Source organism: Propithecus coquereli, unplaced genomic scaffold, assembly GCF_000956105.1.
Source record: "Propithecus coquereli isolate 6110/MARCELLA unplaced genomic scaffold, Pcoq_1.0 Scaffold243, whole genome shotgun sequence".
In the NCBI taxonomy this organism is placed as follows: domain Eukaryota; kingdom Metazoa; phylum Chordata; class Mammalia; order Primates; family Indriidae; genus Propithecus; species Propithecus coquereli.
In genome coordinates this window covers 58823-70996 of record NW_012147986.1, presented here as the reverse complement: position 1 = coordinate 70996, position 12174 = coordinate 58823, and the positions used below count along the sequence as shown (strand labels likewise).

Genomic DNA, 12174 nt, shown 5'->3' with positions numbered 1-12174 from the left:
ATTAGCAGGATTAAATTTTTTTTAAAAAAGCAAATACAGATCACATATCTTAACACCCCCACACATAGCAGGTGATAAATACAGATAGCAGCTGCTCTTACTTCTGGAGAACTAAAGTACTTTCCTTGAGGTCACATAGCAGGTCAGTGGCAGAGTCCAGCCCAGAATCCAGGTCTTTTGACCCAGAATCTCTTAAACTTTTACTGTACCAGTCTGGCTGCTAAGAACAAGGCATGAATCTTTTGTGCAGGCAGTGAATTTTCTCACACTTTATATAAACTCTTCATTCCTTTAGTCTTTGTTCTGTATCTAAAGAATTAAGTGTGAATAGTATTTCTTAAGGGAATGCCAACATTTTTAAGTTCTTTCAAAAATTTTTTTTCTTCTTTTCAGAGTCCGAATGTCATTCAGAATTTGAAAATACTACCCATTCTGTCTTCAGGTCAGCCAAGTTTTACATTCATCATCCAGTGCACCTACCCAGTGATCAAGATTTTGGCCATGAATCTTTGGGAAGGAGTGTTTTCATGAGGCATTCTTGGAAAGATTTCTTTCAGCATCATCCGGGAAAACATGGAGAAGACGCTTGTCTTCTTCCCTCTTATCAAAATGTGGACAAGACTAAAACAGATTATGCCAGAATAAAAAGCCTCAGCATCAATGTGAACTTGGGAAACAAAGAAGTAATGCATACTCCTAAAAGTCAGGGTGGAGATCATCCACAATGTAACAGACAAATTAGTGATCCAAAAAGGGATCCTAAGGTCATTCCAGAGCTAACAACTCCGCACACCGTGAGTTTAAATGAACTCTGGAACAAGTATCAGGAGCGACAGAGGCAACAGAAACCACCTGAGTTCGGTGACAGGAAAGAACTATCCTTGGTGGAGCGACTTGATCGTTTGGCTAAACTTCTTCAGAATCCCATCACACATTCTCTCCAGGCCTCTGAAAGTACACATGATGGTAGCAGAGGGGAACGAGGTGCTAAGGAGTGGAGTAGTAGACAACAGCAGAGAAACAAGCTTCTGAAAAAGAAGCGGTATGAAAGCCTGGAGAAAAGCCGTAAAAACACTGGAGATCTTAAAAAAAGTAAGGTGCTTTCCACTCATCAAGCTGGAAGATCCAATCAGATTAAAATTGAACAGATTAAATTTGATAAGTACATTCTGAGGAAACAGCCAAGTTTTAATTATATAAGCAACACTTCATCAGATTCTAGACCCTCAGAGGAGAGTGAGCTGCTCACAGATACTCCTACCAACATCCTTTCCACCACTTCTGTGGAATCAGATATATTAACCCAAACAGATGGAGAGGTAGCTTTGCACGAAAGGAGTAGCTCTATTTCTACCATTGACACTGCCCGATTGATCCAAGCTTTTGGTCATGACCGAGTATGTTTGTCACCCAGGAGAATTAAATTATATAGCAGCGTCACCAATCAACAGCGGAGATACCTTGAGAAGCAGACCAAACACAGCAGGAAAGCATTGAATACAGGCCATCCCCTAATGACTTCTGAGCACACCAGAAGGAGACACATCCAGGTACATGGCTACAAATTGCATCTGGCAATGTGACTGCCTTTTTCATGGACTTATTAGTTAACCTTTGCACACAGGTGAAAAAAAAAGCCATTTGCCCTTTCCTCACTATAACATTCCTTATCAACTGGAAAAGAGTGAGAAAGTGTAGTACAGTGCTATTGTGAGTTGTCATTCTTTTCATCAACACTCATTTACAAATTACCTCTTGAACGAAGGGCTTTGCTGCTAGATGCTTCAGAATCTGCAAAGTATAACCCTGATGTGGGGGAGCTTCGAGTTTAGAATGACCTCTATTCTGAACAATATTGCCTGGTTTTTGTTTATTTGGGTTCTTTTATTTTTTATTCATTCTTCCCTGTCTTTCAAGAAATATATTTGAGGTGCTTTTAAACACACACACACATAAATAATGGAAAATGATTTTTTAAAAAATCATTGAATTGGGATGATAGAAAAACTGAACCTGGAGGGAGCTACAACATGATTTTTAAAAAATAAATAAATGAAGAATTGTAAGTGATGGAAAGACAAGTTGAAGGCAGAAGGGACGTAAATATACCTGTGGATGTGGTCGCTAGAAATGAGCTACAAATTGGCCTTATGTTTTCTAGCACTTAGTGTTGCTAGAATTTCATGATCAATTACATCAGTCTATAATATAAAAGCAAGCCATATTTTCTAAAACATTACAGATATTTCTGGTACAAAGACCTAAGGGAAATTTCTCTCATCTGTCTTCATAGAGAAGGCACCACAATGTAACAGAGTCCTACAACATCCTTATGATAAATTCCGTAACACCCATAAGGCCATTATCACATTCCTTAGTTTAGGGGATTAGTAAGGCAGATCTCAAGGGGTCAACAAATGCAGACCATTGCTTTAACCCAAGAGTAAAATTTAGACTATCTAGAGAAGTGCTCTCCAAAGAAGGATGCTTTCAAAATGGTTCATTGGAGTATGGAAAGAAAAATATTAGAATTTATATTTATTTTTTCAACCTTTTAAAATTTTTATTTTTGTGTGTATGAGTACAGTAGTGGCATAATTTATAAATAAATATCTATTTTGGTAATTTGTGCTTAAAAATATTTTTTCAGTAGTGTTACATGGTCAAAAATATTGGAGACCACTGGTCTAGAGAGAAGGAAGCACGAGATGTTCAGTTTATCATAAATATTATTTCTCATAATTGAATTTTTGGTAGATATTAAATGACAGTGATTACATATGTAAATAATATAATATGATTTCTTTTGAGTAAATGAAGAATTGGGAATGACACAGAGTAAAGCCTTTGTTCCACAGGGGAGAGAAGGAAAGGAGACAGGTAGAAAGGTTTGTGTGTATTTGGTAAAATACACGTAACATAACATTTGCAGTTTTGACCATTTGGAATTCAATGGCAATTCAATGGCATTGAATACATTCAGTTTTACATCTGTCACCATTGTTTAATTCCAGAAATTTTTCATCACCTCAGTGGAAACCCATATCCATTAAGTAATGACTCTATTCCCCCTTCCCACTATCCCCGGCAACCCATAATCTCCTCTCTGTCTCTGTGGATTTTTCTATTCTGGTTATTTCATATAAATGGAACCATACAATATATGACCTTGGTATCCGGCTTCTCTCACTTTTACATAATGTTTTCAAGGTTCATCCATGTCATAGCATGTATCAGTACCTTTTTTTTTTTTGAGACAGAGTCTCATGCTTTTGCCTGGGCTAGAGTGCCGTGGCATTAGCTTAGCCCACAGCAACCTCAAACTCCTGGGCTCAAGCAATCCTCCTGCCTCAGCCTCCCGAGTAGCTGGGACTACAGGCATGAGCCACCATGCCTGGCTAATTTTTTTTTTCCTATATATTTTTAGTTGTCCGATTAATTTCTTTCTAATTTTAGTAGAGACGGGGTCTTGCTCTTGCTCAGGCTGGTCTCGAATTCCTGAGCTCAAACAATCGACCCGCCTCGGCTTCCCAGAGTGCTAGGACTACAGGCGTGAGCCACCGCGCCGGCCATGTATCAGTACTTTATTGCTTTTTATGATTGAATAATATCCCATTGCATGTATATACTATACTTTGTCTATCCATTCATCCATTGATGAACAGTCGAGTTTCCACTTTTTTGCTATTGTGAATAGAACTGATAATAGAATGGTTGTATACAGGTTTTTGTTTGAACACCTGTGTGCAGTTTTGGGGAGTATATACCTAAGAGTGGAAATGCAGGGTCATGTGGGAATTCTATGTTTAACTTACTAAGGAACTGCTAAACTGTTCTACAATAGCTGCATCATTTTTCATTCTCATCTGCAATGTATAAAGGTTCCTGCAAACCTCCTCCATTTTTCTTCCACATACTTTTTTCCACAGTGGCTGCATTATTTTACATTCCCACCAGCAGTGCACAAGAGTTTGAATTTTATCACATTCTTGCCAATAATTATTTTTCTATTTTTTTTAATATATATATTAGCCATCCTATTGGGTATGAGGTGGCATCTTATTGTAGTTTTGATTTGTATTTCCTAATGATTATTCATGTTGAGCATCTTTTTACATACTTATTTAGCCATTTGTATGTCTTTGGAGAAATGTCTTTTCAAGTCCTTTACCTTTTAAAATCTGGCTGTTTAGTTTTTTGTTATTGAGTTGTAGGAGTTTTCTATATATTCTGGATATAAACCCCTTATTAGATGTATGATCTACAAATACTTTCTGCTATTCTATAGGTTGCCTCTTTCACAATAACCCTGTTGACTGTGTCCTTTGATACACAGAAGTTTTTAATTCTGATGTAGTCCAATTTATCTATTTTTTGTTCCCTATGCTTTTGGTGTCATATCTGAGAAATCATTACCAAATCCAACGTCATGAAGGTTTTGTCCTGTTTTCTTCTAAGAGTTTTATAATTTTAACTTTTACATTTAGTTGTTTGATCCATTTTGAGTTAATTTTTGTATATGGTGTAAGGGTCCACCTTCATTCTTTTGTATGTGGATATTCAGTTTTCACTGCACCATTTATTGAAAAGACTGTCTTTTCCCCATTGAATGCTCTTGGCACTCTTGTCAAAAATCATTTGGCCATATATATGAGGATTTACACTTGGGCCCTCTATTCTATTCTCTTGGTCTATATGTCTATCTGTATGTCAGTACCACACTGTTTTGATTTACTGTATCATTGTAATAAGTTTTGAAAGCAGGCAATGTGAGAACTGCGACTTTGTTCTTTTTTCAAAATTGTTTTGGATATTTGGGGTCCCTTGAGATTTCTTATGAAGTTTAGTAAATATTTTATTCTTTTTGATGCTATTATATATATAATTCTTAATTTCATATTTTTATTTTTCACTGCTAGTGTGTAGGTACATAAATAATTTTTGCACGTTGATCTTATATCCTTCAACTTTGCTGAATTTATTAACTCTAACAATTTTCTTGTGGATTCTTTAAGATTTTCTAGTAAGATCATGTCATATAAGTTCATGTCATCTGCAAACAGAGATAGTCTTAATTCCTGCTTTCCAATTTGGATGCCTTTTATTTATTTTTCTTTCCTAATTGCTCTAGTGAGAACTTCCAAGGTAGAATGTTGAATAAAAGTGGCAAAAATGGGCATCCTTGTTCATGACTTTAGGAGAAAAGCTTTCAGTCTTTCACCATAGAGAATGATGTTAGCTGTGGATTTTTCATATATGACCTTTATTATATTGAGGAAGTCCCCTTCTTTTCCTATTTTGATGAATGTTTTTTATTATGAAAGGGTTTTGGTTTTTACCAAATGCTTTAGTATCTACTGAAATGATCATCTGGGGTTTTTTCCCTTCTATTAATATAGTATACATTTATTGGTAATCATATATTGAACCATCCTTGTATTCCTGTAATAAATTACACTTGATCGTGATATCTAATTCTATTCATATGCTGGTGGATTCAGTTTATTAGAATTTTGAAGAGAACTTTTTCATCTGTATTCACAAGGGATATGGGTCTGTAGTTTTCTTATAATGTTGATATGTTTGTTTGCCTTTGTTACCAGGGTAATATGGACCTCATGGAATGAGTTAGAAAGTTTTTCCTCCTTTTTTGCTTTTTGATGATGAGTTTGGGAAGGATTGATGTTAATGGTTGATACCAATTTTTTAAATGTTTGATAGAATTGACCAATGAAGCCATCTGGTCATGTGTTTTTCTTTGGGGGAATTTTTTTATTGCCCATTCAATCTCTTATAAGTCTATTCAGCTTTTCTATTTCTTCTTGAGTTTTTATAGTTTGTATTTCTAGGAATTTGTCTATCTTTTTTTGTTTTTCTAGTCTCCATTTCATTTTTCTCCACTGAGTCTTCATTATTATTATTATTATTTTGCTTGCTTTGGGTTTATTTGGTCTTCTTTTTCTAATTTCTTATGGTTTAAAGTTAGGTTATTGCTTTGAGATTATTCTTTTTTAAGGTAGGTATTAATAGCTATAAATTTATGTCTCAGCACTGCTTATGAAGATATAATTTTTAATCTCAGCTCTGCCTTTACAGCATCCTGTAAGTTTTGGTATGTTTTCTTTTCCTGTTCATTCAAAGTATTTGGTAATTTTCCTTGTGATTTCTTTTTTGACTGTTGGGTGTTTAAGTAGTTTAGTTTCTACCTATTTGTGAATTCCTCAAATTTCCTTCTGTTATTGAGTTCTGATTTCATTCCATTGTGATCAGAGAATGTACTTTATTTCAATCCTTTTAAACTTATTGTGCCTTCTTTTATGGCCTATCATATGGTCTCTCTTGGAGGATTTTTATGTGCACTTAAAAAGAGCATGTATTCAGCTGTTGCTGGTTGGAGTGTTCTGTATTATGTGTTAGGTCTAGTTGGTTTATAGTGTTGTTCAAGTCCTTTATTTCCTTATTAGTCTTTTGTCTAGTTTTTCTATCCATATTGAAAGTGAAGTATTTGATATCTCCATCTATTACTGTGAAACTATCTATTTCTCCATTCAAATCTGTTGTTTTTTGCTTCATATATTAGGGCTCTATGTCAGGTGTGTATACGTTCATAATTGTGATATCCTCTTCATGGATTGACCCTTTTTATTAGTCTAAAATCCCCTTCTTTGTTTCTTGTAAACTTGTCTCTTTGTCTCTTTTTAACTTAGTCTATTTTGTCTGTTAGGATAGGTACCCCAGCTCTCTTCTGGTTACTCTTTGCATGGAATATCTTCTTTTATCCTTTTACTTTCAAGCTCTTGGTCTCTTTGGATCTAAAATGAGTCTCTTTTAGATACAATATAGATAATCATTTTTTGTAATCCATTCTACCATCTCTGCCTTTTAATTAGTGCAATCATTTACATTTAAAGTAATTACTCGTAAGAACTTTCTTTTCCCATGTTGCTATTTATTTTATTTATGTCATATCTTTTTCGTTTCTCAATTCTACCACCTTTTGTATTTAGTTGATTTTTTTTGGTAATGTACCATATTGATTCCTTTCTCACTTCCTTTTCTTTATGTTTTTTAGTTATATTCTGAGTAGTTACCTTGAAGATTAAATTCACATCTTAAACATATAGCAACCTAATGTGAAATAATGCCAATTTAGCTTCAATAGTATACAAAAACTGCTGCTATACATCTCCATTGCTCTCCCAGCTTCAACAGTGCACAAAACCTTCATAGGTATACATATCCATCCCTCCTTTTTTATATTGTTTTAGTCACAGATTACATTTTCACTTTGTATCCACTAACATAGATTTATAATTATTATTTCATGCATTTGTCTTTTAACTGAAACCAGAAATACAGTTAAACTGGCTTTTATTTTTACCTATGTAGTTGCCTTTACCGGTGTTCTTTATTTCTTCATATAGCTTCAAATTATTGTCTAGTGTCCTTTCATTTTAGCTTTTAAGACTCCTTTTACCATTTCTTATAGGGCAGTTCTACTGGTAAAAAAAAAAAAAAAAATTCCCTCTGCTTTTGTTTCTCTGGGAATGTCTTAATTTCTCCTTCATTCTTAAAGTTTTACTAGAGATAGATTTCTTGTATTACAGTTTTTATCTTTTATCACTTTTAATATGTCATCCTGCTGCTATTGGCCTCCATGGTTTCTGATGAGAAATCAACAGTTTGTCTTACTGAGTATAGTTTCTTTGCTCTTGCTCTTACTGCTTTCAAGATTCTCTTTATCTTTGGCTTTTGACATTTTGATTATAATATGTCATAATGGTGTGGATCTCTTAGAGTTTAACCTTCTAGGAGTTCGTTGAGCTTCTTAGATATTCAGATTTATGTCTTATGTCAAATGTGGGGGAGTTTTCAACCATTATTTCTTCAAACATTCTTTCTGCCCCTTTCTTTCTCTCCTCTTCTGGGACTCCCAATATGCATATGATGGTATCCTACAAGTTTCTTAAGCTTTCCTTCATTCTGTTTTCTTTCTGTCCCTCAGACTAGATAATTTCATTTCACCTATCTTCAAGTTCACTGATCTTTCATCTGTATGATCAATCTGCTGTTAAACTGCTCTAATTAATTTTTCATTTCAGCTATTGTACCTTCCAGCTTTATAATTTCTATTTGATTGCTTTTTATTTCTCTTTATTGATATTCTATTTGGTGAGGCATTATTCTCCTGGTTTCCTTTAGTTCTTTATCCATGGTTTCCTTTAGGTCTTTGAGCATATTTGAAACAGTTGATTTAAAGTTTTTGTTTAGTTAAAGTCCAATGTCTGTGCTTCCTGAGGGGCAATTTCTGTTTGTTTCTTTTTTTCCCTGCATGAATGGACTATACTTTCTTGTTTCTTTTCATGGCGTGTAATATTTTGTTTTGTTTTTTTTAACTTGACATATTGAATATTATAATGTGATAACTCTGGACATCAGATTCTCCTCCCCCTCCCTCGGGTTTGTAGTTACTGCTTGTAAGTAAAAGTTGTTAGTTTGTTTAGTGATTTTTCTAAACTATTCTTGTAAAGATTATATTCTTTGTTGGTATCTAATGTTTCTATTCTTTTAGTTCAATAGCTAGGTACTTGTTTGACAGAAATTTTCTTAAATGCCTGGAGCCAAAAAAGAAAAGAAAAAAATAAGTTTCCCAGGTCTTTGCAGATTGTCTTTGTTGGGGCAGTCTTTCAGTGCTTAGCCAGGCCAGTTACAACTTTGTCTTAGCCTTGCTTCTTGCTTGCACTGAGCCTAAAGATCAGCCAGTGGTGAAAGCTTATGGTCTTCTCTGAACATGCATCTTGCTATCTGCCTATACTTTCTAGTTTCTGTGCCATATGCAGAAAATTTTCAAAGCCCTTGTGCCCCAAAGATTATCAGTATTTTTGTCTCCTGCTTTCAGTGGGTCTATTGTTTGCCTCAACTGTTATTTTTTGCCAAAGGCAGAAGTACCTTGTTCATTTGGTTTTTTCATTGTTTTCAACATCCATCCTCTATAAAGCTACTTCTCCACTCTGAGAGTTACAGGTTAGGTGAGACAAAGGCAGGCCCCTTATGTCAGTCCTCAGGGAATACTCAGATCAAACAAATAGTATTCCTTGGGAACAAGGTACTTTGTGCTCTCTTAGGGATCAGATACCTACCTACATCAGGAGCACCGGCTACCATCTTCAAGACCATGATGCTGGGAAAGGGGGTGGTACAAGGCTAAGTTAAATGCTACAGAGTTCTACTTTGTGAAGATAGCCTTTGTCCTGGTTGGTTGGTTCCTTGGTTGCTATAAGCATTTGACTATCTTCCAAAGTTCTAATAAGGTTAATTGACGATTCTTTGCCAGATTTTTTGATGTTTCTAGGGAAGGCACTGGCCCCCCTGGAAGTCTCTGCCCCACCATTTTTGCTGATGTCACTCCCAGGTAGAGTTTTGTGCTTCCTTCCGTATCATCTCTTCCTCTCTGCCACATCTACAATATAACACTTTCTTAAAACTCTTCCATCTTTTTCTTGTTGGAGTTTATGGAGAAATAGCCTGCAAGAAGGTACAGACTCCCCCAGTTTCTGTAGCCCCCAAGGGCGGATACTCTCACAATTACACACTTGGCCTCAACCACTTAATCAAGTCTCCAACCTTCTTGCTGATGTCCAGTTATATCTCTTCTAGGTAGTTAGTGCTCATGCTCAAATCTCCCAGCAGACACTAATCTCTCCTTAAGATATTGGGGCAAGGTTGCCCTCTGACCTTAACTTTCTGTTGGCTTTAAAAAAAGTCATGAACTTGCAGTTTGTATACTTCTGTTGTTGATGCAAGTGTGGGAGCAATACTTTATCCAACTCTGGATCCCTGAGTGGAAACCAGGTGTATATATCCAACAGATGTTGATCTGTAGTATTTTTATCAGTAATGCTTTCTAGATGTTCTATAATTATATTTTTGGATTTTCTATTTCATCCAAGAGAAGTTTAGGGGAGATTTTTTTTTTTGTATGTCCATAAGGTTGGATTTATTTTCAATACTTCTTAAGTTATAGTCGTAATTATAACTTAATAAGTGACTAGAGACTATATTCTGTTCTATTTATGTTTTAAGGATACATAGAAGTTTTCTTTGTGGCTTAAAATATGAATAAGTATTCCATGGGTGTTATAAAGGAGGTAGAGTTTCCAGAGTATGATATTCCAATCATAGTCGTATGCCATATGACATTTCAATCAATGAAAATTTACTTACATCAATGGTCCCATAAGATTACCATGTTTTTACTGTACCCTGTGTTTAGATATGTTTAGATACACAAATAACTTACCATTCTGTGACAGTTGCCTATAGTACTTACTACAGTAACATGCTATACAGGTTTATAGCCTAGGACCCATAGGCCATACCATAGTATAGGTGTGTAGTAGGCTGTACCATCCAGGTTTGTGCAAGTATACTCTATGTTGTTTGTACATTGAAATTGCCTAACAGTGCATTTCTCAGAACATAACTACATCTATTAAATCATCTTTATTAGGCTGGGCATGATGGCTCAAACCTGTGATCCCAGCACTCTGAGAGGCTGAGCTGGGAGGATCACTTCAGGCCAGGAGTTTGACACCAGCCTGAGCAAGATAGACCCCATCTCTACAAAAAATTTAAAAATTAGCTAGGCATGGTGGCTTGTGCCTGTGGTCCCAGCTACTTGGGAGGCTGAGGCAGAAGGATTTCTTAAGCCCAGGAGTTTGAAGTTGCTGTGTGCTGTGATAATGCCACTGCACTCTAGCCTAGGCAACAGAGCGAGATCCTGTTTCAAGAAAAAAAAATAAAAAAAAAATATATATATATATAAGATTTTGCTTCCATTTTATGAGCAAAATCACCAGTTATTTTACATTATTTATGTGTTTAAATGTAGGGTCAATATTCATGAGTCTTTTCATATAACTATTTATGAGTTTGTTGATTTAAATAATTCTGTTGGTTGGCTAGATTGTTAAACAAATGTTTAGGAGTGAGCATTTTTTAAGTTCTTGCAAATTTGAGTCTCTCATTTTATTATCTTTGTACAAGAATAACAACTTGGTTGGATATGAAAGTTTTGGATGACAATCTTTAATTCAAAACTCTTAATTTTGCTCCCCTTTTCTGGGTACAAGTGTTTAATGTTTCTGTATTTAAGGCACCTCTAATTTTTCTTCTCCCTATGGCATCCTGGTTATTTATTCCCGGATTATTATAGGTTTTTAAAATTTTAGTCTAGTTACTTTTTTAGATTATATCTCAGTGTTGATGAATCTCTGTTGATTTTTTTTTTATTGAGATAAAATTCACATACCTTACAATTCACTTTTTAAGTATACAACTGAGCAATTTTTTGTAGATTTGAGAAGTTATATAACCTTCACCACTAATTCCCAAACATTTTTTGTCTCCCCAGAAAGAAACCCTGTGCCCATTAACAGCAGTAACTTCCCATTCCTCTTGTCTCTGCACCCATGTCCCATCTCTACCCCAGCAACCACTAATCTATTTACTTTCTCTATGGATTTGCCTGTTCAAGACATTTCATATAAATGAAGTCATACAATATGTGGCCTTTTGTGTCCAGCTTCTTTCACTTAACGTAATAATTTCAAAGTTGCATATATCAATACTTCATTCTTTGTTATGCTGAATAAAATCCATTATGTGGATGTACAGCATTTTATATATTTACAAATTTATGGACATTTGGTTGTTTCTGCTTATTTTTATGAATCATGCTACTATAAACAATGTATAAGTTTTTGTATGGACATATTTTTTCATATACCTAGGAGTGGAATCGGTGGATTATATGGTAACGCTCTGTTTAACCTTTGAGTAACTGCCAAACTATTGTCCAAAGTGGCTGCACCATTTTACATTTTTACCAGGATCATATTAGGGTTCCAGTTTTTCCACATCATCGTCAATAGTTGTTATTTTCTGTCTTTTTGATTATAATTATCCTCATGGGTATGAAGTGGTATCTCATTGTGGTTTTGATTTCCATTTCTCTCATGAAGAATAATGCTGAGCACCTTTTTATTTATTTATTTTTTTATTTCAGCAGATTATGGGTGTACATATGTTTAGGTTACGTGTGTTGCCCTTGGTTCCCCCCGCCACCGAAGTCTGTGTTTCAAATATGTCCATCCTTCGGGTAGTGCGCATTGC

The 12174-nt window shown here is 35.1% G+C and overlaps 1 protein-coding gene across 1 annotated transcript in view; it reads left to right on the top strand.

Annotated features, from left to right (window-relative positions):
• The window catches only part of ALMS1 (Alstrom syndrome protein 1), a 172005-nt gene that overhangs the window by 133853 nt on the left and 25978 nt on the right, over positions 1–12174 (top strand). Inside the window, exon 18 of the mRNA XM_012646415.1 lies at positions 394–1550. Coding sequence (XP_012501869.1) covers positions 394–1550 — 1157 coding nt within the window. The remainder of the gene's footprint in view (positions 1–393; positions 1551–12174) is intronic.